The following is a 27,684-nucleotide window of genomic DNA, read 5'->3' as shown; positions in this document are numbered from 1 at the left end:
ATGGAGAGGTCAAGGTCATCTCTAGGTCAAGGTCATGTCAAGGTCATCACAAGGTCAGGGGGCGTGGCAAGGTCAAGAGGTCAACCCATCAATCATCATTAAGTATAGGGCCATCAATCATTTTGACAGTTGCAGGGGCATAACATTACTGAGCTGCAAGGCGAAGCTCTCGATTTACTGGTTGATCTACGTTCCTACTCTCACCTATGGTCATGAGCTGGTCTCACCTATGGTCATGACCGAAAGGACAAGATCCCGGATACAGGCGGCCGAAATGAGCTTTCTCCGCAGGGTGGCTGGGCGCTCCCTTAGAGATAGGGTGAGGAGCTCGGTCAGTCGGGAGGATCTCAGAGTAAAGCCGCTGCTCCTCCACATCGAGAGGAGCCAGCTAAGGTAGCTCGGGCATCTGTTCCAGATGCCTCCTGAACGCCTTCCCAGGGAGGTGTTCCGGGCTCGTCCCACTGGGAGGAGACCCAGGGAAGACCTAGGACACGCTGGGGGGATTATGTCTCCCGGCTGGCCTGGGAATGCCTCGGTATTCCCCCAGAAGAGCTGGAGGAAGTGTCTAGGGAGAGGGAAGTCTGGGCATCTCTGCTTAGACTGCTGCCCCCACGACCCGACCCCGGATAAGCGGAAGAATTTGGCCTTGGCAGACTCCCTTTGCACGTTGGCTCCACCTGGGTCAAACATCGCGTCGCCTCTGCTGCGGGCCATCCACTGCTCTCTGGTCCTCCACCACCCCTTCGGCTGCAACTTTCTCCTCCCTACCTCAGGCTCCACCTCCGCCCTCGGTCGCTCCAACTCAGCCTCAGACCTCTAGACCCCCACCTCGCTCTCGGGTGGTTGTCGCTGCAGCTCTGTCATCTTTGTCATCTCTCCACCACCTCGGCTCATCGGCTGCACGGTGGGCTCCAACCTTGCCGTCATTGTCTCCAGTCATCCTCTTGGAGGCCCTCACCAGCATTCCTCCATTGCTACTCGCTTCATCACTGCTGTGGCCTGGATGAAGAACTATCATCCCCTGCTCAAGGTCATCCCTTGGCTCACTCCACCATCATCACCACCCTGGAGGTCACGTTAGTTTAGACTCGCTATGTTTCGTCATCGTCTGCCTTCGTCACTCATTTGTTTTCACAGAGACTTATTATGTTCAGCTGTGCACTCATCAATCACCCTCATTATAACCTGTAAATATGTTCAGTTTTGTTTCAATTCAGTGTCCGGTGTCGTCAGTGTGGCGAACAGGACGAGGCTGAGGGCCGTGGGTGGCGTGAATGCTAATGAGCGACACCTGTGAGACGCACCGCTCTTGTATCTCTCACGGAGGAGCGGAAGCATAAAAGGAGGAGCGACGACAGTGGAGATCGAGAGAGGCCAGGCCTGGATTTTATTTTGTGTTTTTTATGTTTTATTATGTGACAGCAGTCGTCCATGAGGGGCTGCTGTCTTTTACTTTTACTTGATTTATGTTATGTCATTAAAGTCTTTGAATGTTCGCTGGTTCCCGCCTCCTTCTTCCCACAACATTGAACCTCGTTACAGTCAGTTTTGGATGTGTTGTGTTTGATCTGTTTTGTAGAATACTGTTTGATTGATTAAACGTTAACTGATTGCCTTCATCATCGTCTTTGTGCTCGTTACTATAACCACCACCGTGACAATAATAGCCTATATAAATTACCTATCATTTTATTTTATTTCCCTTAAATTCTCAAAGTTACAATTAACTGCAAATCAATGTTTGTAATGAAATATATACTGCTTTTTCAAACAAAACATTTATTCAAACAAACATAATAAAAGTAAATCCAGGCAAAACTGATCAATCTAGACACAGGCAAGGAAGGCAAACAAAACTGACAATAAGCGCACACACGTAACATCCATAGAAGGACAACACCAGACAAGGACCATGAGAAACACTGGGGTATACATACACAAAGGGAGATTGGCAAACAACACACACCCTGGAAGAATCAATTAACTAATTAACAAGAAAAACTACAAAGGACTACAAAACATGCCGCAAAACAGTAAATAACATAAAAGTTCACACAAGACAATGACAATATACTAAATCCATAAAAAACTAAATATTTCATTTCAGGGATGTGCAAATTAAATAAGTTTAAACATGTCACATCTGCACTGTCCTGTCTAAGGCCTCTTGACCAGTTAGATAACTAAGTAACTAAGTAACTAAATTACTTTTTACAAGAACCAGCTATAAATTAATAAGTATATAAATATATAAATCAATAAACTGTAATATTGCTTTATTGTTCTAGTGACTATCTTTAATCAAATTGTCATGTTAGTCATATCATGTCTGCTGAGGTAACTTCCTTTATTTTAAAAATTCATTGTCCACAAAAGTTGTATGTGCATTTCTTGTTGTTTATTATAGGTTTGATTACTGAGAAAATAAACTGTTAGAAAAGGTAATGCACACTTAATGAAACAACTTTGGCTGACAAACAAACAGAAGGCAATGTCTAAATACCATGTACTCCCAAGCAAGCCACACTGAGGCCTTTAAAAGTCTGTCCTGCAGAGGGTGCATATCTCAAGAAAACAAAGATTAACATAAATTATCTTTCAAATAAGGCAAATAAATGACTCCTACAATTCTGTACAGCTGGTGCTGATATATGACAGCTATGTTTCACATTTCGTTTTACAGCGACCAGTTACCCCACATTTACAGGATGGTTCATTGGATCTCTTACCATTATAATTTGAAGAAGTAACCACTTTTGTATAAGCGGCCCAAGCTCGAACCTGATTTCTGTCAGCCTCCACTTTTCTCCCTAGCATTTTCTGCCATTTCTGTATACTATCCTGTGTTTGTGAAGTGTGTTAGTGTGTTTCATGCCCTTTAAGATATATGCCAGTCCCACACCGAGTATCTCCCCTACAGACGATTCATGCCAATCCCCCATTGGAAAGGTGGCAGCTGATATTACTGAACATCCTGTGACACCATCAGGAAATAAATATGTCCTCGTTCTCCAAAACTATTTCACTAAGTACAGTGAGGAAAATAAGTATTTGAACACCCTGCTATTTTGCAAGTTCTCCCACTTGGAAATCATGGAGGGGTCTGAAATTGTCATCGTAGGTGCATGTCCACTGTGAGAGACATAATCTAAAAAAAAAAATCCAGAAATCACAATATATGATTTTTTAACTATTTATTTGTATGATACAGCTGCAAATAAGTATTTGAACACCTGTCTATCAGCTAGAATTCTGACCCTCAAAGACCTGTTAGTCTGCCTTTAAAATGTCCACCTCCACTCCATTTATTACCCTAAATTAGATGCACCTGTTTGAGGTCGTTAGCTGCATAAAGACACCTGTCCACCCCATACAATCAGTAAGAATCCAACTACTAACATGGCCAAGACCAAAGAGCTGTCCAAAGACACTAGAGACAAAATTGTACACCTCCACAAGGCTGGAAAGGGCTACGGGGAAATTGCCAAGCAGCCTTGGTGAAAAAAGGTCCACTGTTGGAGCAATCATTAGAAAATGGAAGAAGCTAAACATGACTGTCAATCTCCCTCAGACTGGGGCTCCATGCAAGATCTCACCTTGTGGGGTTTCAATGATCCTAAGAAAGGTGAGAAATCAGCCCAGAACTACACGGGAGGAGCTGGTCAATGACTTGAAAAGAGCTGGGACCACCGTTTCCAAGGTTACTGTTGGTAATACACTAAGATGTCATGGTTTGAAATCATGCATGGCACGGAAGTTTCCCCTGCTTAAACCAGCACATGTCAAGGCCCGTCTTAAGTTTGCCAATGACCATTTGGATGATCCAGAGGAGTCATGGGAGAAAGTCATGTGGTCAGATGAGACCAAAATAGAACTTTTTGGTCATAATTCCACTAAACGTGTTTGGAGAAAGAAGAATGATGAGTACCATCCCAAGAACACCATCCCTACTGTGAAGCATGGGGGTGGTAGCATCATGCTTTGGGGGTGTTTTTCTGCACATGGGACAGGGCGACTGCACTGTATTAAGGAGAGGATGACCATGTATTGAAAGATTTTGGGGAACAACCTCCTTCCCTCAGTTAGAGCATTGAAGATGGGTCGAGGCTGGGTCTTCCAACATGACAATGACCCGAAGCACACAGCCAGGATAACCAAGGAGTGGCTCTGTAAGAAGCATATCAAGGTTCTGGCGTGGCCTAGCCAGTCTCCAGACCTAAACCCAATAGAGAATCTTGGGAGGGAGCTCAAACTCCGTGTTTCTCAGCGACAGCCCAGAAACCTGACTGATCTAGAGAAGATCTGTGTGGAGGAGTGGGCCAAAATCCCTCCTGCAGTGTGTGCAAACCTGGTGAAAAACTACAGGAAACGTTTGACCTCTGTAATTGCAAACAAAGGCTACTGTACCAAATATTAACATTGATTTTCTCAGGTGTTCAAATACTTATTTGCAGCTGTATCATACAAATAAATAGTTAAAAAATCATACATTGTGATTTCTGGATTTTTTTTTTGATTATGTCTCTCACAGTGGACATGCACCTACGATGACAATTTCAGACCCCTCCATGATTTCTAAGTGGGAGAACTTGCAAAATAGCAGGGTGTTCAAATATTTATTTTCCTCACTGTATGTAAAACGGTACCCTATGAAAGATCAGAGAGCTGTAATGGAACAGTATGTCACAGAGCATGATGTTCCCTGGATGCCATCAAACAGATCAAGGCTGCCAGTTTTAGGCAGGTCTAATAAAGGAGTTGTGTTCCAAGTTGGGTGCCACCAGAATTAGGGCTCCTTGTCATCCTGAGGGAAATGGTTTCATTGAAAGATTCAATTGCAAAATTTACTTTTACATTGTGTTTGAAACTGTGTGAAAAATTTAACGTGTGTTGTGGGCGTGTGTACACAACAATCCGATAATGGTAAAAATCCACCCACTCCTTTTTTTATATTCCCCATGACTCATAAACTGTCTCAAAATGAGTAATTTGCTATTTATATACACTGTGACGTAACAGTGTAACAGTCATGTTAGCTTAGATCAGCAAAAAGCTCAATATGACAAAAAGACCAAATAGCACCTCATACAGAATGGGAAACTTGGTTTGGTTGAATGATCCTACTCATTCCCGATGTAAACTGGCCCCACGCTGGAAATAACCCTACATTGTAACACGAACTGTTCAGCCTACTGATGGTTAGCATTGGGTTCAAATCCACCTTATTCGAGTCTGAGTCGAGTCCGAGTTTTTAACCAATAATCTGAGTCAAGTCAGAGTCCAAAAAGGGCAGAGTCCAACTAAAAATGTACATTAAGTCAATGGGCCCTATCTTGCACCCAGCGCAATTGACTTTGTATACTGACGCATATATCATTCCTATTTCTCACCCGCACACAGCAGACTTTTCCCTCCACAGACGCACGCCAGTAAACTTGTGAATGAACTTGCGCTCCCGGGGGCGGTGCAGCGCAAAGAGGAGGAGTGTTTCGGCGCAAACGTTCCCTGATGCTATTTTGCAGGTTTAGAAAATAATTCCGCCACTGACCAGGAAAAACCTAGTCTAAAGTCAGTGGCGCGTTGCGCATGTTATTCATATGCTATTTTAAGGGTGCATGCTTGGCCATAATCAGTGTAGCGTGTGCACAACGCACATGCACTTTGATTCTCTAATTTACACAGAAACAGCAGTTTTCATTTTTGCAAATCATACATTATTACAAGGGAAAATATTAACACACGAGGGAAATCATTGTTGTGTCCATGAAGATGTGAAAAATAGGCATAAATCTAGCTTACACATTTCCCCAAATTATTATACGCCTGTTTAACCGAAGCTAATTTGGGTGGGTTTCTCCCATCCACAATGTCACTTCTCTGTGTTGTCTCCTCTGCCAAGTCTCCTCGGCTGTGAAGCGCTCCTGGCGTGCACCTGGCAAATCCACCGTTATAATAGCAAACCGCCATGGAACAAGCATGCCTGCTCTTAAAGGGATACTCCACCGTTTTTTCATATTAAACTATGTTATTCCCTTAACTAAGTTGATTCCAGTTCACTCCAGTTCAGGAGTGACTTTTTACTGCGCAGAGTCGAAGTGCTCCCAACTTCAAGTGCTATTCCGCCATACATTATAGTTATCCTTTTTACCTGCTTAGAAAAGTGCCACGTTTTATTTTGTGTCACCATACTTGGTCGTGTAACTACTCGTGTAACTGTATTTAAATAGGGAAAACGTGGAGGTGTTTGGTCGCTTCTAACTTCATCTCTGTTTGGTTCCTAATGAATGAACTAGGCTAAGATAAGTGCTATCAAAGTGTCGCCGCGCGCATGAGCGATTGAGTGCACGCACTGAGACGAGAGAGGTATGTATCAACTCGTCTTAGTTAAGGGAATAACATAGTTTAATATGAAAAAACGGTGGAGTATCCCTTTAAAGGGAATGTGAGATGTCGCTCTGATTGGTTTATTTCACGTTACGCCCAAACCACACCTATGAATAATGAAGCTACCTCAGACCAACCCATTTTAGATTTGCGTCGGGCGCAAGAGTCATTTATCCCGTCGGTATAATAGCAACAGCGCCCAAGACCCGCCCACAAAGTTACTTGCGTTTCGCGCTTGATACTTGCATTTCAGATCGTTAAAATAGGGCCCATTATCTTGGGCTTGTTTTAAACATTTTTTTTGTTTGTTTTTTTGTTTCGTTTCACGTCATCTCATTAATCCTTTCTGAGCAAATTAAAAGTCACCATGTAATGGAAGTTATGGCCTACTTGACTTCTGTATTGGGACATATTTCTGAGTGAAACCACTTTTCTAATGTGAAAAACTATAGAGCGGGACTTGATTCAGGAGGATTTCGCTGCGTTTGCGGAGTGGGTGCTGGTGAACTGCAGATCTTTGTTTGAGGAGCTGTACAGTGTAAGACTGGAAAAACTGGAAGAACTGGAAGAGAGAGCTACTCTCTGAGAGAACAAAGGAAATTAACATTTGAACTCTATGGTTTAATGTGAATAATTATCATTGAGTATTATACATGTTTGGTATCACTTAAAATGTCTCAGTGCGACTGGTACAAGGTCTCATTCTCAAATAAGTAAAACAAAAGATAATAAGGTTTTTAAGAGTTTAGAGATAACTGGCACACAAAGGAAGGTGGGTCAAATGGTCTCCTACCCTCAAAAGGTGTCAACTCTGAATGTAAATTCCCATTGTTAGCCGATGTTTCCATGTGAAAGAAGTTTCTGTCTATATAATGAAATGCAACAAGAGGATCAGCGCGATTCTGTACCTCAAATCAGCCCGTGAATGCTGAGAGCCGCCGGGACTCTCAGCATCATGTATTTCCTATCTCTTCTCTTTATTCCAGAGCATTTGATGTTTTGTATTGATTATCTTTGAATTGATGATGTCATTGGCATGATACATTTATATAATTGTAATAATACATAATAAATTGTAAACATTTGATTTTATTATAACGGACTCATTATTTACAGTAAAGAGTTAAAAGGAATAGTCAAACATTCGCTCACATTTAATGATGCACAGATATCATTAAAACCTTTTCATTTATGGAGTCAGATGAAATAACGAGAAAATACATATGAGAAAATGTATTTCATTTAATCAAAATACTTTGCCACGAGAAAAGACAGTAACGCGCAGAGACCTTCCCTGCTGACCGGATGCCTCCACTGGGCCTATTGAGCGTGGGCTTACAACAGTATACTGTACAGTAACAGCTGTACAGTATTTTCACAATTTAATATTTTCAAATGCATTCAGTCTAATTAGAACATAGAAAAAGATGGTGCCGTTGTCCATCTGTTTCCGTTGATTAGTCTGCTATTTAGTCTCCTCTGAACTAATTAACAAGAAAAACTACAAAGGACTAAAAAACATGCTGCAAAACAGGAAATAACATAAAAGTTTGCACAAGACAGGTGTCACGACAATATACTACATCCATACAAAACAAAGAAAACTGAAACAGAATGTCTACGTTATAATTAGGATGCATTTCAAAATATTTAATTTCAGGGATGTGCAAATAAAAGAAGTTTAATCATGTCACGTCAGCACTGTCCTGTCTAAGGCCTCTTGACCAGTTAGATAGTAACTAAGTAACTATATTACATTTTACAAAAAACAACTATAAATGAATATGTATATAAATATATAAATCAATACATTTTAACATTGATTCACTGTATACTTTTGTATAAGCAGCCCAAGCTCGAACCTGACTTCTGTCAGCCTCCACTTTTCTCCCTAGCATTTTCTGTCATTTCTGTATAATATTCTGTGTTTGTGAAGTGTGTTAGTGTGTTTCATGCCAGTTAAGATATATGCCAGTCCCACACTGAGTATCTCCCCTACAGACTATTCATGCCAATCACCCATTGGAAATGTGGCAGCTGATATTACAGAACATCCTGTGACACCATCAGGAAATAAATATGTCCTCGTTCTCCAAAACTATTTCACTAAGTATGTAAAATTGTACCCTATGAAAGATCAGAGAGCTGTAACGGAACAGTATGTCACAGAGCATGTGACATGTCAACTAATGCTAGCTAGTCCAGTGGTTTTCAATCTTGTTCTTTTGGACCCACTTGGGGACCTGAGCCAAGAGAGGAGTGGTGAGTAAGAAGGTCAGTGCAGCATGATTATTGCCAGTTTCTCATTCCAGTAATTGGCTTGGAGCGACAGGATAAAAGCAACCGGGCAAGGTGCGAGAGAACTTGGTGAACTCGTGTCTGTGTGCATCTCTGTGGAGAACAAAGCCAAAGGAACTGTTAGATTGAAGGGTCAGTGTTTGTTTTGTTGAGAGAACTGTTGGAAAAAAGTACACCTGTCTTCTCCTTGCCCTGAAGAACTGTCACAACAATTATGAGGAGTTTCACTGCAGCATTTTTTAATTCTAAACTTCTGTATATGGCACGTGTGACAGCATTAAAACAAATAAACTGTGTGAGCAACCTGATATCCTTAAGGTAAGTCATTTGATTTGTATAAATTCACTGTTGAACACATTTCATCTTAGAGTTAAACCCACTAAATACTATCATACAACTTTAACTCATAGAATTTTTTTAAGGGTTTTAACCTATGGTAAAGGCCATGGCTACCATTTAACATCTAATTTTTGCACATATAATTGTATATGACAGTTTCTAAATGGACACTCTAACACAGTGATCATAGTCTGATATCTAAAACACCTATGATCAGAGTATATGGCACCATTTATATCCAATTGATCCGAATGGCATCCACATTGTTTTGTGATCAGATTACTCCCAAAACACATTTGGAGGTGGCATGTGACCAAATTGCCGTTAATAGATCCATACCATAATCATGCAGAAGATAAATTACATAAAGTAGAGATGTGGGAAGCATGTTCTTATCATTTTTCATATTTTTGCATAATTATCTCTTGAACTTCAGCAAACAAGTAATACTGCTTAATGCAGTTAAGGTTGGATTTATTAGGTGTTGTTAGCCTGACACCTAAACCTGAGATAAAGAATTCAAATCCTTTTGGAATAGTATTCTCCGGCTATCATCCATATTCCTTATAAACACAAGCTAAATTAAGGTGAACCAGAAGGAACTTTCAGATTGGTGGTATTTTCAGATGTTTCTTTGGGTGGAAGTGAAAAAAAAGTTTATAGTAACCATGACTGTTTCAATCTCTCCTGTAATCTCTGTATAGGACTGTGAGCACTCAGAAGAGGACATGTCCACTACTCTCTGTCCATCCCAGTCGAGGGCTGGTGGATGAGAAGTTTCAGATTGCTGTAACAAATTTACCACCAAGTCAAAAGGTGACACTACACTCTCTACTTCAAACAGAAGATAAGGACTTCTGGGAGGCATTTGGACACTACATCAGTGATGAACACGGAACAGTTACAGGTGCATGGTAGTCTAATGTCTAATGCATGACTTACAAAAGTTACAATGGTAACCACAGTTTCACTGGAATACTATGATTACGACAGTTATTGTTACTGTTAGAATGAAAAGGTGTAGATGACACATAGCTCAAATCTCTATTACTTTGAGTTACTGAAACCTCTCATGACACGTGTACAGAGCAGAGCATCTCTCACACTGGCTGTTTCTCAATTCCAAGAACACAGATAACAAACTTGCATTCTCGTGGAGACCAGTCCTGCCAGGCAACCTTGAAATAACAAACTCGGAAGGATGCTGGGACACAAAATGCATCCTTGTGAGAATTGAGATGTGATGCTATCTTGTTGCTCAACTGACCTTCCCAGCATATTATAAGTAGAGAATAATGCACAATTAATACAACATAACACAAACAAATGTCAAAACCTAAAATTAACTGTGTTTGCATCCTGAGCTGCCCACGCTCTTCTTTTTTTTCACCTTCTCCCCTTTTCCACAGCGGCCATCCATAGATTTCTCTCCCAGTTTTTTTGCGGTATGTCGCTTTCCAAATCTGCCGCTTCTTTGGGAGACAGCCTATCACGGGCCTGCCTGGCCGTGCATGGTGCACTGATCGCCATGAAAGACCTTCACCCGTTCTGCGTGGTCTGCTTGGGCTTCAAGGATGCAGAAGAGGTTTTGGAGAACCCGGAGAATTGCAGCCATTGCCTTATGCTGCTGAAGAAACTCCTGTTGCCACGACACAATGCGTCGAGTGCGGCCTTTCTGACTCGGATGGGGGACACGGTGACGAGGATGTGATTCCGGGGGCTTCCCGGGGCGCAACGTCCCTCAACCGGACTGACCAGCCCAATCCTGCATTCCTCGAAGATGACATCTTCGCGGGAAACCTCCCGTTTGTCGATGAACCAGCCGTTCCCGCGTGGGCTTTCTCGGGGTCTCAGAAGGCGAGAAGGCCATCCCGCCCTCTGGTGTTCCCCAGGCTAACGCTCCCGCTGCCCTACCCCAGTCCATCCTCCTGGACTTGTGTGAGCGAGCGGCTGCTCCCCTCAACATTAAGTGGCCGGCTCCACAGGGCGCCACCGACCAGGAAAGGGACATTTACGATGGGAAGCTGCTGCGACCCTCTCCTGGCCCAAGGAAACAACTCTTCCACGTCCTCCCAGCATGCGCAAAGCACATGAGGAACAACTGGACCGACCCGCTCGATTTAAAACACGGTCTCGCGGGCCTCGAGGTAAAGGACATGGTGGCTCTCGGCATGGGTGATCCCCCGCCGTCAAGCCTTCTATCGCCAGGCACCATAACCACTCCCAGGGCGGGCTGCTCTAGTTTTGCACAACAAGATTGACCACTTTTCTGCTTTAGTGCACCAGGCCGCTTACAAGTCCTCGGCCAAGCTCAAGTGGCCAAGGAGCTTGGTCCACCACAATCACCAGCATGCCCAGTTCTGATGGTTGCTAGCCCCAAGCTTTATGTACCTTCCCGTCCTGTAATTCCTGCACCAGAGACATTTTACAACATGTCCGCCACAACATAAACCTCAGACAAGATGCCCGCTATGCCTGTGTCTTCAGACAAGATGGCCACTACGCCTGTGTCTTCAAACAAGATGGCCACCATGTCAGAGCCTCTTCCCATCATGGCTGCCACTCAAGAGCCTCTTCACAACATGGCCGGCATACCAGAGCCTCAACTTTCACAGATGTTTTGCCAGAATCTCCAGCCATCATGAACGGCTCGTTAGAGTCTTCAGCCATCATGGACATCACATCTGTGTTCCCGGTTGTCATGAGCACCGCACATGAAGACATTAAGGCTTTCCCTAGGCAGTTTAGACTGGCTTCAAGTCTGGAGGACACACTACAGACGTCAGCAGTAATGTCAAACCTGGGGATCTCTAAGGAGATCCCACTGTCTACTAGGGGTGTGAACCTAGAAAAGGAAAATCTGTCAAATAAATGTTGGTTTAAAGAAATGTTCATTTAAAAGCAGCGCTCATTAATCAGTGTATTATGTTACCATTAAAGATGCGCGCATCAACCATCGCCGAGTCCGCTGCTGAAGGTGATGATCATCCATTTATAATTACGCGTAAACAACACAGAATACTTCAGAATAAATCAGAGAAAATGATTGGGGTGGGTGGATGATTTGTTTTTGGCTGCGGATTCGGGTGACGTTTGAGCTTACTCTAAAGCAGTCAGACTCTGCCAGGCATTAACAGCTCGGGGAAAACGTCTAACGTGGTTTATCAAGTTAGTGGTATTACCTCCTGCATATTCTATTTGTGTGTGACATGAGTGCACACAGCAACACCTGTCTTCTGCAGGTCGTGCTTACCAGGTTGTTTATAAAAGCCGAAATGTGCCCAGATGTAGGTTTTTAAAGTAGTTGGAGCATTTTTTATTTTCTCGCACTTGTGTCTCACCTCCCTCTGCCATTGTATGCTACCGCGACAAAGCACGTACGCGACAAATGACATCAGAAAAGCATCAGTACATTATAATCGGTTATGGTCTATTACTGAACCGATACCGAATCGTCCTCATCTGCATCGCGATGCATCGTAGAAACGATTAATTTCGACACCCCTACTGTCTACTATACTCCCTGTTACAACGATAGCTATTTGGTGTATTTGGGCCATGCACTGCGCTTCAGTTGAAGAGTCTACTCCAGAGCCTGATCCAGCCCATGAGTTCGCTTCAAAGTCCACCTCAGTCCATGAGTCCAGTCCCAGAACCCAGCCTTGTAACCTATGAATGTAACGACCATGGAGGTCACCCCTGAGTTCCCTGTCTGCCCTGATATGACCACAGAGGTCGTCCCTGAGTTCCCTGTTGAGACCACAGAGGTTGTACCAGATCTTCCTGTCTGCCTCGACACAACCGCAGAGGTTGTACATGAATTGCCCGGCCTGCTCCACCCTGGCTGCCTGCTCCGCCCTGGCTGCCTGCTTTGCCTCTGTCCGCAGGCCCTCTTCCGCTTCATGGACCTGGCCCTCCATCCCGCCCCCTGTTCCACCTCCACTTTGCCTCCCTCCTGGACTTTTCTAGCCATGATAAGAGTGTCCGGAAGCCGCTCCTTAGGAGGGGGGCTATGTAACGATCACCAGTGAGAGTGCCCGTGATTACCACCAGAAGGCACTCCATCCCAGACTATTACCACACTATCAAAGACTCCATTTTCCATAGTTCTTTGCCCTGGTTCAACAGCCATGATTGTTTTTAGGTGTTCGTAATTACACTTATTAGCCCTGTCTATATAAGCCTATTTCATTCTTTCCCTCACTGCAAAGTTTTGTATGTTATTGCTCTGCATTTCTGAGCGTTTTCTCTGGTTTCATGTGTCTCAGTTTTTGGACTCTCTGCCTGCCTTTGGATTACATGTTTGCCTTTGTTCCCAGCTTTGTGTGTGTGTTTGTATGTTTGGACTGCCTGCCTGTGTTTTGACCTGCTGCCAGTACAATGGACTATGTGTATGGATTATCCCTTTAATAAAAGCTGCGTTTGGATCTCCAACCTTTTGAGTCTCGGAGCAGTTCATAACAGTCACAGTACATTGGATCCATGCAGCTCTTAAAGTAACAGCAGCCTAATAAACCTGCTGCTGTCTTTGTTTTAAAGGTGCCTTGTAATGTCCGCCAAAAAATCAATTCATACTACACATTCCATACCAGATGGGGGCAGTATACCTCCAGAAAGTGAGTTGGTCTACTCTAGAGTAACAACCGAGAAACGCCAGTCTCTATGCTCCGCCCCTACCTTCACAGTGATTTTGAAATATTCAATTCAATTCAATTCAAATTTATTTGTATAGCGCTTTTCACAATACATATTGTTTCAAAGCAGCTTTACAGAAAGTGCATTTCAGAAATGTACATAGAAAAATACAGTTAGTTAATCATGTATTAATTTAGGGCATAAACATATCGCCAGCGTCGAGTCGTCTCTTCACAGGCTTCGAGTCGTCTCTGCACGGGTGTTGGGGCATCTGTAGTTTCAATGGGAGGCTGGATACAAACTGGAGCTGACGATCTGTATTTACCTTGGGACTAGCGTCCCGAGATAACAACAGAAATGCAGATGGGAAATAATTAGCGTAGCTGCTGTTCATAATATTAATGCATTCAATCTGATTCAACTGTAGTAGGCTATAAAAGGTAAAATATGACATCTTCAAGCTACTCCCCTTCACCTTTACCAGTGAATATGTTCATATTCGTTTTGTTCATATTACATTTTTATTGTTAGTTTGAATTACATTAATTTGACAGACAGCATTCGCTGATGTTGACCAAGCTAGCGCCAACATAACCAGAGCTGCCAACTTTCACGCATTCACCGTGAGACACGCACAATTTACACTTTTCACACGCTCTCATGTTACACGACAGATCCCTAGCGCACGTGAACCGATCATCTCTACTAATAGTAAAAAAACACGAACACTGTTGAAAGATACAGTAGACTAGGCTACGACTTACCAAAATGTATTCCTCATACATAATATCGACCAATCAGTGTTTTTTATCAGCGTGAAGAGGTCAATAACATAGCTGGAGAACAATTATGTCAGATTTACCTCAGGAAAGCCATTTAATAAACATAATATAGGTCACGTAGTTGGCAAGAAAAAAAAAGCTATAGAGATTGTGCTATATCTGTGTACTATATTACAATACTATATTTATGTACGTTATATATACGTTTATCGAACAGCCTTCGATACATTTCTATGTTATAACTTCCCGAAAAAACTACACAAACATATGAAACAAACTTCTAACGAAATACTAACAGCATCTTACTTACCAATCCAAAAGAAATGTTGCAAGTTCGGAGTCGAACCTCATTTCTTTCATGTCCATTAGTTGTCTGGTTCTGTTCCTTTTTTTATCAGATTTTATTTGAATGTAGTAGTGGGCTGTACTTTCCACACGATTGACATCAGGTTCAAGTACGCCCACAAGCCGTGCGAGTTATTCGTGTATTGCATGTTTGGCTGGTGGTTATGTTGCCCGCATACCGCCTCCCATGGCCGAAACTGGTATTACGACACCTGTCGGGCCGTGGCTAGTAATGCTAATGCTAATTCAGGTTGATATCTCTGCAGCACTATAACTTGTCATTTTTTTAATTACATCATTGCCCTTATTTCTTCTCATTCTTTTGATGCGTGTAGCTGATTTTTTTGGATATTTTTAACTCAATTCTGACACATGGCACCTTTAATGTGAATCAAACAACAAGGGACAACGAAAAAAATACCATGGTAACACTTTACAATAAGGTTCATTAGTTAACATTAGTTAATTTATTAACTAACATGAACTAACTCTGAGCAATACATTTGTTACAGTATTTATTAATCTTTGTTAATGTTAGTTAATAAAAATACAACTGTTCATTGTTATTTCATGTTAGTTCACAATGCATTAACTTATATGTTAACAAATACAACCTTTGATTTTAATAATGTATTAATAAATGTTGAAATTAATATTAACTAAGATTAACAAATGCTGTTGAATTATTGTTCATTCTTAGTTCATGTTTTCAAAGGTAGTTAACTTATGAACCTTATTGTAAAGTGTTACCAAAATCACTTACTGCTCTTGACTGAATAACTTATGTAATTTTAATAAGGATGAATCAATATTTAATTTATATGGTGTTTGGGCATGGCCAGTGGCCTACCAAACCATCCACAATGTTTGCGTCTGCATTAAAGCATAATACCCTGATCTAGTGAAACAAAAAACCCATTGATATTCACTTAGCATAACTGCTCACCCAACTAATGTGTATTTTTTTTTTCATCATCAGTATATTTTCTACAATGATCAAGACAATAATTACATGATGTGGATATGCCCTATTATATATACCTTAGGGACGGAAGATGAAAGTTTGGGAGGCACTTATGAAGGAACAGAGCCAATGGGGTTGCTGTGGAGCATGAGACCCGTACCAGGAAGTCAACAAGGACTCAGGTAGATTAGACTATAACAATATTGTGTGCTTTTTATTACTTATTACTTAGAATTTATTAAGTTTAAATTCAGGTTTCCTTTTTATTTGAGGGGTTTGACACTCTCTTTTGTTACCTAACTACATACCCTTTACTCCAGAATACGCAAGAGGGATGTTCTTACTCCGATGGTAGTTCACATTTCAGTATACAGTGGGCATCTATCTCAAGGCTTCAGCCAGAAACCACCCCTGGCAACGAGTGTCATAGAGCGCTGGCATGTAGCACCAGGTGTGAAAAGGATAAACATCAGGGAGGAAGAAGTACACGGAACACTATTCCTTCCTCCAGGTACACACACACACACACACACACACACACACACACACACACAAACTCACACACACATTAAATAACAGATTTCTAATCACTCATAACTATTTAAGTTCAGTTTGGCATTGGTTCATATTCTCTGGTATTTCCAGGTGTCAATAGCCGCGTTTCCATTACCCTTCAAATTGCGCAAATTAATATTGCGGATTGAAAATACGCCCAGGAATAATGTAATCTAAAAGGGAGGGAGAAACACCCAGAAACACCTCATATGTGCCGCTCACAAGTATAATAAGGGTCGTTCCTTACCATTAATGCTTGGAAAACACACATACTTTTCATCTCCTTCAATTAATAATAATGGCCAGTGCAGTGGCTGGGATATAGTACATAAACCTACCAACGTCCGTTGCCATGGTTTTTGGAATGATTTTTCTTATTGCGAGAGGAAAAAATTAAGTTTTAGTCGCATAACATTGGTTACTGGAAACGGCGTCATTTCGCAATAGTTTTTTGTCGACATTTAGAAGAAGAAAAAATCGCAAAAGTTTTGCGCAAACCTGTAATGGAAACGTGCCTAATATCTATTAGATCTTTTGTTAAAGAAGTCATGATAATTACTTGTGTGTAAAAATTTCTTGCTGTGTGTTTCTAGGCCCTGGGCCATACCCAGGAGTGCTGGACTTGTGGGGAGCAGGTGGTGGTTTGGTCGAATATCGCTCTGCCCTGCTTGCATCTCATGGCTTTGCATCCATGGCACTTGATTACTTCGCTCCAAAAGAGCTGAGATTGCAAGATGTTGATATGTCTTACTTTGAGGTAATTTAGAACTTTTAACAGTCTCCTAATGTGGATCAACCTTGGCATTACATGTGATGTGATCTGGCATTATAAGTTGCCTGTGTTTCCAGAGGAAGAAGCTCAAAAGAAATTCTTGGTCATCAAAGCAAATGTGATAATATTTGGTACTCACTGATTAGCCACAAAATTGTACACAAAAGGTTAAGTCAGTGACATTGATTGATTATATCATTACTGTAACAATGAGGCAGGAACGAAGCAGAGAGAGAATCCACATGCAAGCACTACTTTAGTAAAACAAACAGGTAATCCAGGACAAACAACAGAATATGGAACTCAGGACAGGAACAAGGAAAAGTTAACAGCAAACAGCTACAACGACCGACAAACAACAACTGAAGCACAGAGGTTTAAATACACAGGAAAACAAGCTAAACGAGCTAACAAGGGAGTGGGGCTAATTAGAAACACCTGGAGAGGCTAATAAACAAGAAAAACTACAAAGGACTACAAAACATGGCACAGAACAGGAAATAACAAAAGTCCACACAAGGAGAACACAAGACAGGAATCATGACATAGCCCCCCACTTAAGGAGCGGATTCCAGACGCTCCTCAGGAAAACAGTCCAGGAGGGTGGTGGAGCGGAGGCGGACCCGGGGGCGGGATGGAGGGCCAGGCCCGTGGAGCGGAAGAGGGCCTGGAGACTGCGGTAGGATGGGAGGCCAGGGCGGAGCAGGCAGTGCGGGCGGCCAGGGCCAACCAGACAGTTCGGGTGGTCAGGGCCGACCAGACATTTCCGGAGGCCATGGCGGTGCGGCCTCCATGGTCCTATCAATTTTTTTTCTTGAGGACAGCTATGGGATTCTGCTCAGGATCAGGCACCGACCCGGGAACAGGAAGCGTGGCGGCAGCCATCTTTGCTGAGGGCTCAGGTTCAGGCGTGGCGGCGGCCATCTTGTCCGGAGACACTGGCTCGGCGGCGGCCATCTTGTCCGGAGACACTGGCTCGGCGGCGGCCATCTTGTCCGGAGACACTGGATCGCCAGACATGACGTGAACAGACTCTGGATCGGCAGACGTGACGTGAACAGTCTCTGGATCGGCAGACGTGACGTGAACAGTCTCTGGATCGGCAGACGTGACGTGAACAGACTCTGGATCGGCAGACGTGACGTGAACAGTCTCTGGATCGGCAGACATGACGAGAAACAGTCTCTGGATCGGCAGACGTGACATGAACAGACTCTGGATCGGCAGACGTGACGTGAAGCGTCTCTGGATCGTTAGACGTGACGTGAACAGTCTCTGGATCGGCAGACGTGACGTGAAGCGTCTCTGGCTCGGCAGACGTGACGTGAAGCGTCTCTGGCTCGGCAGACGTGACATGAAGCGTGTCTGGCTCGGCAGACGTGACGTGAGGCATCTCTGGCTCGGCAGACGTGACGTGAAGCATCTCTGGCTCGGCAGACGTGACGTGAAGCATCTCTGGCTCTGCAGACGTGACGTGAAGCATCTCTGGCTCGGCAGACGTGACGTGAAGCGTCTCTGGCTCGGCAGAACTGAGTGCGCTTGAGCAGGCTGTCACTGGACATCCGGTGATAGACAGGGATGAGCTTCTGACCCACCTCCCGTGATAAAAAGGTCCCTGTGTGAAGACTATGGCTCTCTGGATTTTTTCCATTCTCCTCTGCTCTCCTGTACCAACACCAGGATGGATTACACCTAGTGTGTGTAGGACTTTCATCACTAGACATGGTGTGGAGGAGACCTGCCCATATTTCTGCCTTTATTTGATCCAGTGACCCTTAATTATTTAGAATAGCCCCCCTGTAATAATTCTGCAAGGCTTTACATTTCTTGGCAGTGAGCTTACCCTGACCTTTGCCCCCTAACTTACGTTCAGCACTCAGTTTCCTAAGTGCTGTGTCCATACGCTTGTGAGCGTGATTTATGCACTCAAGCTTAACAATTTCATGTCCAGGGTATGGGTTGAGTGCAACCACCTCCTTGAATGCTGCACTGTCCCCATCTGACAGCATTTCTGTGTAGCGCAGCTGATGCTGAGACACAGACCTGGCCCACAGCCTCCTGCTCCATGGCCTTACTTGACCCTGAGGAATTTTTTGCACAGTCTACATGAGGCTAGATGTAAGACAAGAGATGGAACGTTTCCCATTACTGCAAAAATAAGTTTTTCCATTCTGGGAAAAAGTATCTTCACTAAGAGATTTACATCTTGGAAAAATAGCCAAAAGAATAAAACTTCCCAAAGTTAACTGGAAGTTCTCCTAGGAGAGGGGACAGCAGCTCCACTGAGAGCTAAATATCTGTCTGCCTGAGGGACTCACAACCACTTTAGGATCCCACAATTACATATTTGTACAGATAGTAATTATATTATATAAAAACTGAAAAGTGTTGTCTAATGTAATTGTTTTGTATATATAGTGTGTAAAGTATAGTATATATGTTACACCTATATATTTAATATATGACATGTAGCTATGAATTTCTGTAAACTGCTTTGACACACACAGAGAGAGAGAGAGAGAGAGAGAGAGAGAGAGAGAGAGAGAGAGAGAGAGAGAGAGAGAGAGATTTTCTATACCTGTTACTGTCATTTGGTGTCTCTGATACGTTTTAACATGAAGACCAGAAATCCCCAACACTTTGCTGATTTTTTTTAGAGCTGCATATCCCAAGCATAACTCATGAGCTAACAGCACCATTTGCACATTCACATCAAACGCCACATCGTTCCTGGATGCGTCTTGAAGACACGTAGATGTATAGACACTTTGCCTGTACCTATCTTCTTTGCAGAGACTGCACTCTAGTACTAAACTACTAAAAAACCCATGATTCTTCGGATCAATGTTAACTTTCCCTGCACAATTAGGACAAATTAAACCACCGATCAGTTCATTCAAACGCGCTACATGGACTATCAGCCACTGCTGTGTGGCGCTTTGATTACCTCCGCTGTCTGAACACTCCTGTTTTCCAAACGACAGTTTACGCATCGACGCACTATGTGATGGCATTTCATCATCTTCTGTCTTCGTTGGTAATCCCTTGTGTCTTCTAGCTAATGACAACTGTTTTCGTTTTTTCGGAGAGAATTTTACACGCATATCTTTCGACATTTTGAACTACCGGCGCGGAAATGTCAGAAAGCGTCACGTGACGATTCTGAATGAATCACGTTGTCAGAAATTGGCATCAGCCAATGAGATTGCGCATTTCAAGTTAAATCACCCATTTTACTTTCATGATTGGTTGCTGATCAACAGGAAATTACCAAATTTGGATCCTACAGCATTGCAAAGGAAAGAGAGAGCTTTCCAGCGGTATATGTGATGACAGAGAGCAGAGAGCGATCGCGGAGCAGCGTGATGATGAACGCCAACTTTTGTTGAATTTAGACGAAATTAACAGACGCAAACAGACAAAGTGTAGTAAAAAAAAAGAAAGTTTACTTTTTTCAGTCTGAAAGAAGACATGTTATTGAAGACATATAGCCCAAAATCTCAAAATTGACCAGTGCAAAAAAAACAATGTTTTTGCCTGCCGTGTCTCGCCTTAAGGACATCAGGCGAGGTGAGAACCAAACAATGCCTTCGTGATCTCTATTGGTGGCCAGAGATGGATGCTCAAGTTAATGTTGGTGTTCGTTCCTGCCACATGTGTCAGCTCAATGACAAAACTGTCAAGTCACACCCTGCTCCTCTCCAACCAGTGCTGCTGGCTGTAGATATATTTGGGCCATTTGACACTGCTGCATCCGACTGCAGGTTTGCAATGACTTTAACTGATTATTACAGCAAATGGCCTGAGATCTCCTTTACTCACACTGTCATAATGGATTCTGTGGTTTCATTTCTGTCATCAGTCTTCAGCCGCCATAGAAAACCATTGAGTATTGTTACTGATAACGGTGTTCAGTTTACATCTGCTGCTTTTGTTGCTTTTCTGGAAGGAAGGAATATTCATCATCATTGTTCCTCTCTTTACTTCCCGGCAGCTAATGGTGCTGTAGAGACGTTAAATCGTGTGCTCAAACACAACTAGCCATCCAGTAGTGATGTATGTCTCGAGACCGGTCTCGCTGTCTCAGACCAACATAGTGGTCGGGGGATTTAGCAATACAATACTACAATATCCACGACGACACAACGTTCGATAATGCAACATTATTATCCGCAACGGAACGGATTGAAGCGCGCGTCCGAGTGCTGACAGTGCGGCGTGTGCTCGAGCCACACGAGAAAACACTGTATCCGCGGCCACTGATCGCAGCGGCAACGAGCACTTTGATCACTTGGTTTAAAAAACACATATCAGTAACATGATGGGTTTTAACTTCATTCAGGAGTCATTCATTTTGGGTAACTGCACAACTGACAGATGACTTTGAGCGCACCGCCAACGGTGTGTGTGTGTGTGTGTGTGTGTGTGTGTAACCATAGCGACAAAATGACCAACTTTCGGATCCCGCACTTAAGCCTATAATTTCGTTTTTAAAAATGTAATTAAGTATTTAAAAGTTGCAGAATGGGTTCATTTGGAGTCTGAGACTCCGAAATCGGCAGAGATAGGCAGGCTTTTGCTTAGATGAATTTGTGTCTTTGATATCTGTGTGTGTGTGTGTGTGTGTGTGTGTGTATGTTGTGTTGTTGGTGTTAGACTAAATAAATGGTCTTTTAAATATCATCTGCATATCTCCGTTGTGTTGACTAAACATTAGGCCTAATCCAAGTTTATAATTGTGTATCTTTAATTTGATGTTATACGTTTTCATCTACACATTAATTATAATTTCAATTGGTTACATATTTCTCATTCTTTAGACAGTTGTTGGAGGAGCAAGATGGTGTTGGAGGTGTTTGATGTTTTTTCAGATGAACCAGTCAGTACCAGTCATGTCAGTCCTCAACAGTACACAAAAGTTAAGGGAGTCTCAATCCTCTAATAGTGCAGTAACAGCCGTCATGCAATTGCTACACATAGTTGAACTCACCCAATCTGCAAAAACATTTACAGTGAGCTCACAGTCACACACATGACATGGTCTGTCTCTGTATTGTTCTGCCTGTGTAGTTGAAGTAATACCATCTAATATGCATTGAATGTAAACTGCGGCTGAACCCTATGCTGCTGTTCTTGAATTCATACAAGTTATTGCTTAGCTTCAACACTAGTCTGTTTTTTTCCCCTCCGGTCTCGACTTGGTCTCGGTCTTGGTCTCGACTTGGTCTTGGTCTTGACTTGGTCTGTCTTGGTCTTGGTCTTGGTCTTGTCTTGGTCTCGATACCCTCTGGTCTTGGTAGTGTCTTGGTCTTGGTTTAGGCGGTCTTGACTACAAGTCTACCATCCAGCTACATCAGCCATGGAAACCTGTGGTAACTGACTTCTTGTAGGTGTCAACCATGCTGCAACTAGTACTTCACCCTTTCAGCTTCTCTATGGCTGGCAAATGTGCACAAATCTGTCTATTTAGTCATCTGCTCCTGTGCACACACCAACTAACATGAATGTTAGCCAAAGGGTTACACGACTGCAAAACAAAATGAAAAAGTACATTGATGCTAAGCAGAGTGCTTACACTCCTTGTTTCCAGGAGGGGGAACACTATACACAATTGTCTCCACAGATGCTTATGACTATGGTGTGGGAGCCATGCATTCTTAGGTCAGCAAAGAACTGTGGCCTTTATGGCACTGAACAAATAGCCATAAAGTGAGGGTACGGAACCCCTTGCATGTTCCTAAGGGACACAAAGTTTACTGATCCTCTCACGGTTGCCAAAAAAATGGGACTGGGTACGTTTTTAGTGATGGAAAGACACAGAATGCTTCCCATCTCACTGCATTTCCAGGCACACCAACAACTCTCGCTGAGAACACTCACTAGTCACTACACACACACTTATACCACTAGACCCAAACGTTATGTTCAGAAGCCTAGGTGGTTAAATGACTATGTTACTAAAATCTGATGTTCTTAAAAAAGGGTGAATTATATTGTTGACTACTATTTTGTAAAGGAAGCCAGAACTGTCGAAGTGTTGTTCTGACGTAATGTGTGTAAGAAAAGAAGTGAAAGAGTAAACAAGATGGATGCCGTTTGTTTCTCCTGTCTCGTCCGCTTTATTGGTTAATAACTCATGACAGATATAACAGAGTTGTTTTCCCATAAAGGAGTTGTTATACTGCCAAATTTCACTCTATGCCAACTCCACTCTATGCCAACTCCAAATTCTGTGTAAAGTTTGTCATGACTGGCTTTTAATCCATGAAAGGATGGAGATCCCACATTGGACAAATGCTGGAAAACGATTTAAATTAAAAAAATGTCAGGAAAAAAAGCCTTGTGTGCAGCACTCTGACATATGCCCACAAGGCTATTGCTCTGACCTGGGGTGACCCGAGTTAAAGTCCTGGCTTATGGTCCCATTCCCTTCTCTCCTCTCCAATTGTTTCCTGTCTCTCACTGAACTATCCTATCAAAGGCAGAAAGTTAAAATATATTCATATATAAAAAATTTCTCTAAGTGGTGGAACAAACCTCCAACCTTCACCCAAAAATCAGAATCCATTGGGTTTGAGTATATATGCAAACCTAAGTTGGGTTGTGTGGTGAAAGGTTGATTAATCTTTACAGATGTGTGTGTTTATATTTGTGTGTACATATTTCCTGTAGAAAGCATACCAGATCCTGAAGAATCATCCAGTGGTACAGATGGATCACCTGGCTGTGCTTGGGCTGTCTTTTGGAAGTATAATCACACTCAGTATTGTGGCCTACTCTGATGTCATCAAGGTTTGCTTGGCCTACACCAGTGGTCTCCAACCTTGTTCCTGGAGAACAACTGTCCTGCAGACATCAGTTTCAACCCTGCTCCGACACATCTGACTGTAATTTTCAAGTAACCCTGAACACTGTGATTAGCTGGTTCAGGTGTGTTTGATTGGGGATAAATCTGAACACTGCAGGACAGTAGCTCTGCAGGAGAACGGTTGGAGACCCACACACATGAATCTACATTTTTAATGCAGATATATTTTTCTTGAATTACATTGGTATGTTGATCAGTCTCTATTTATTGTCTTTTAGCCCCAGTGCTCTGTGTGTATTAACGGAAGTCACCTGATTCCTTTTGACAAAAACCTCCTTGAACTCATTGAGGAGATGAAAAAGTGAGACACAGAAAACAGAAAATATGTTATGGTGTCATAAAGTGTTTTGTAATTTTTGTTATTCAATGTGGGCCAAAAAATTGAGCACTTAATTCACACTTAAAAGTGTAAGAACTTGACAAGTACTGCATCTCTGTCATTGGCTTTCATAGAACCACAATTACATTCATAACTGGCATTTTATTTTATGCCTCCTGACTGTCAGTGAGGCTTTTGGATGACCACATACCAGCATAGGAAAGAGTGAAAGATACACGTCCATCAGGAAAGAAAACTATACTTGGGAGAACTGCAGGAACAAAAACTGTATATGACGCTTAAGAAATTCTGTAGAAACTAGTTAAAGTGGATGGGGATGACCAGGTAGCCTGGGTGGGACCCACACTTTGTGTGTGTGTGTGTGTGTGTGTGTGTGTGCACGTACAGAGTGGTTGGTAAAATTCCGGTCGAGAGTCTCCATTCACAGTTTTCGTTGCTCCCTGCTCTTTGAGCACAAGATAATATGCGTAAATAAATGTAATATGGTTATATAAGATGTGTATTTTAACCTTTGGCAACCTTTGGAAAGTTTGTGTAAGTACATTTTGAGCATAGTACCGATGTCCATTTATAAAACTTATTTTTGTAAAACACTTTTTCTTTCAAATAAATGCCAATTTGGTCAATTTAAATTTTTTAGGTTTGACTTAAGTGTTCAAATTTATTTTGGGGCCACAGTATGATAATACAATGTGAACTGAAATAATTGTAATAATTTGCTAAATTTTTAAACAACAGTAATATTGAGTAAATTTGTTCAATGTAAATATTCTACTAATAATAAGCACTAAAATGATTCCAGGAATGTAGATAAACTACGTGTGAATGAGGAAAACCAGGTAATTCACAGAGATGTTATCTTAACGACTCCCCCAGACCCACCAGTCAAAGTAGATGTGAGTATATGTTGATATTATGGATATGTTGATATATATATATATATATATATATTTTTTTTTTTTTTTTTTTTTTTTGTGTGATGTCAATTGTCTGTTTTTATTTAAATGCACACAGGTTGGGAGAATAAAGTGTCCACTTCTGTTGGTGACTGCTGGTGATGATCAGGCTTTTCCTGCAGTTGAATCTGCTGAAGATGTGAGTTACATTTCTTATGTATTATATTGTCTGCTGTTAAGATAATAACTGTCTGAAACTGTTGTAGTAACTTTTTGAAACTGTTTTCAAATGGCCTAAATTTGGATAACATGCGAAAAAGTTTTTTGAAGGTTAAAACAACGGAAATGTTGTTTTTGAAAATTATCAAAAATGGCTGGCTGGCAACTTTAAAAAAAAAATGCTGGCAGGGAAAGAGTAAAAAATAAAAGGCATTTCAAACCCCTTTTGTACCCTTTATGTAATGGTAAATGAAACAATTTAATAACTATTAATTTATTAAAAAGCTTTAATTCAAATTGTCTGACATGATTTGGATCCCTGATATTTACCTTTTAAACCCAGATGGAGATGATGATGGGGAAAGCAGGAAATCGGCACTTGTTGGAAGTCCTGACGTATCCCGGGTCTGGTCATCTAATTGAACCACCGTGCTCACCTCACTTTCGTGCAACTTACTTCAACCTACAGTTGACAAAACAGAAAGGTATACTGTATGCATGCATAATCAATTGTCTAATTTCATATTAATGCCAGTTCTAGATTTTATTTGTGATTGTGTGTGTGTGTGTTTTACATCTGTTTTACATGTTGTTGTTGCTGCAGTTGTCATTCTTTGGGGTGGACAAACCCAATCACATGCGTATGCACAAGAGGATGCATGGAATAAGATATTGGCATTTCTGCAGGAGCACCTCTACTTCAATTAAACACTGCATTATAGAAAAACATCTAGCTGTGTCATATCGGCTGAGTAAATTAATTTTGAGTTAACCCCTTTACATCTAACAGTTTTAAATCTCTAGTTTTTTTTTATTTTATTGATGACATGATGATATATGTTCTTATGATGGCCAGCTTAAGGAGAAATGGTTTTGAATTTTATTTAATTTTCAAATGAGTTTGTGGAGAGATGCTTTTCTTTAAAGATTTTATGCTTTTGTTTATGTACACTTTCTTCCATGTACTGACCAAGATGAACAATAAGTTCAAGCTACTGTGTTACCAAGCTACCAAGTGTTTAAGCTACTGTGTCCATTTAACAAAAGATTGAATGTATTTAGGGCTTCAAAACTAATCGATAAACATTATTAATAATAAAATGTATTAATTGTTTAATAATAAAAATAATAAATACAATAGATTATTAAAATAATAAACAACATTTAGCCAGCCACATCGCTTTACAGTCGTGTAGCGAGTTCAGGGCCGTCGCTAGCGGAGTGAAAGGTATTGAAGATTCTAAGGGCCCCCGCAATTTAGATATATATATATATTATCATATATAGGCTACACAAAAATATATAGGCTTTCAAAAATACAATTAGTTTGCATAGCATTGCATTTGCTGTGTATTGACCAAGTTCATAAAACAATGTTTATGTTGGTAACAATATGTATACGTAGATGCCACATTCTACTGCTCCAGACACGTCAATGCATCTGCCATCTTGGAACGGTCTCAACATCGGTAAGGAAAAATGTGGCTCATGTCCTCCGCTCCGAAGTGATGAATTAACTGAATTAAGTGTCTGTAGAAGCTGTTCTTCCAGCTCACAGCGAGTCAGGAGTAAATCTGATGCATGCCATTTCAGAAACGTTGTGCATCCAGCCGCTACTTCCTCGTGCCAAAGAAGGATGGCGGCCTCAGGCCCATCCTCGATCTCAGACATCTGAACCGCGCCCTTATGAAGCGGCCGTTCAAGATGTTAACATTGAAACAAATCCTCTTGCAAGTGTGCACGGGGGATTGTTTTTTTCTCAGTGGATCTGAAATATGCCTACTTTCATATCCAGATAGCCTCCCATCTTAGACCGTTCTTGAGATTCGCGTTCGTAGGGGTGACTTACCAGTATACAGTCCTTCCATTCGGACTGGCTCTGCGCACTTTTACAAAGTACATGGATATGGCCCTCTTCCTCCTGAGACAGAAGGGAGTGAGCATTCTGAATTACCTCGACAACTGGCTCGTATTAGCCCAGTCTGAGGCCAAGCTAGACACTCACAGATCCTTACTTCTCAGCCATTTGGAATGCCTGGGACTCAGGATCAACGATGCCAAGAGCTCACTGTCTTCCAGCCAACGGATCTCGTTCCTGGGAGCAGTTCTCGATTCAGCCCAAATGCAGGCCACGCTCACGCCAGAGTGAGCTCTGGGGATCCAACAGCTTGTGGTGTCTTTCAAGGTCTTTTTTACCCCCCCTACAGTACTGGCTGAAACCCTGTGTTCCATCCCACACTTGGGGCCCTATCTTGCACCCAGCGCAATTGACTTTGTACAGCGACGC

At 42.1% G+C, this 27,684-nt stretch overlaps 1 protein-coding gene across 1 annotated transcript; it reads left to right on the top strand.

The window, feature by feature from the left end:
* Positions 1–27,546, top strand: LOC311082185 (acyl-coenzyme A amino acid N-acyltransferase 1-like; the record flags this gene model as incomplete). The annotated part of the gene is made up of 13 exons (XM_084112924.1): positions 1–53; positions 856–1,076; positions 1,218–1,293; positions 9,726–9,928; positions 15,830–15,929; positions 16,068–16,258; positions 16,896–17,059; positions 23,747–23,866; positions 24,161–24,243; positions 25,085–25,178; positions 25,297–25,377; positions 25,741–25,882; positions 27,161–27,546. 13 exons carry the CDS (start codon positions 1–3, stop codon positions 27,544–27,546), a joined length of 1,914 nt encoding a protein of 637 aa, XP_083969050.1.
* Positions 27,547–27,684: the final 138 nt, after the last annotated feature.

Source organism: Abramis brama (assembly GCF_963993115.1).
Source record: "Abramis brama genome assembly, chromosome: 4".
Lineage (NCBI taxonomy): Eukaryota > Metazoa > Chordata > Actinopteri > Cypriniformes > Leuciscidae > Abramis > Abramis brama.
The sequence above is the reverse complement of the archived record's forward strand: the minus strand, read 5'-3'. Positions and strand labels throughout refer to the sequence as shown.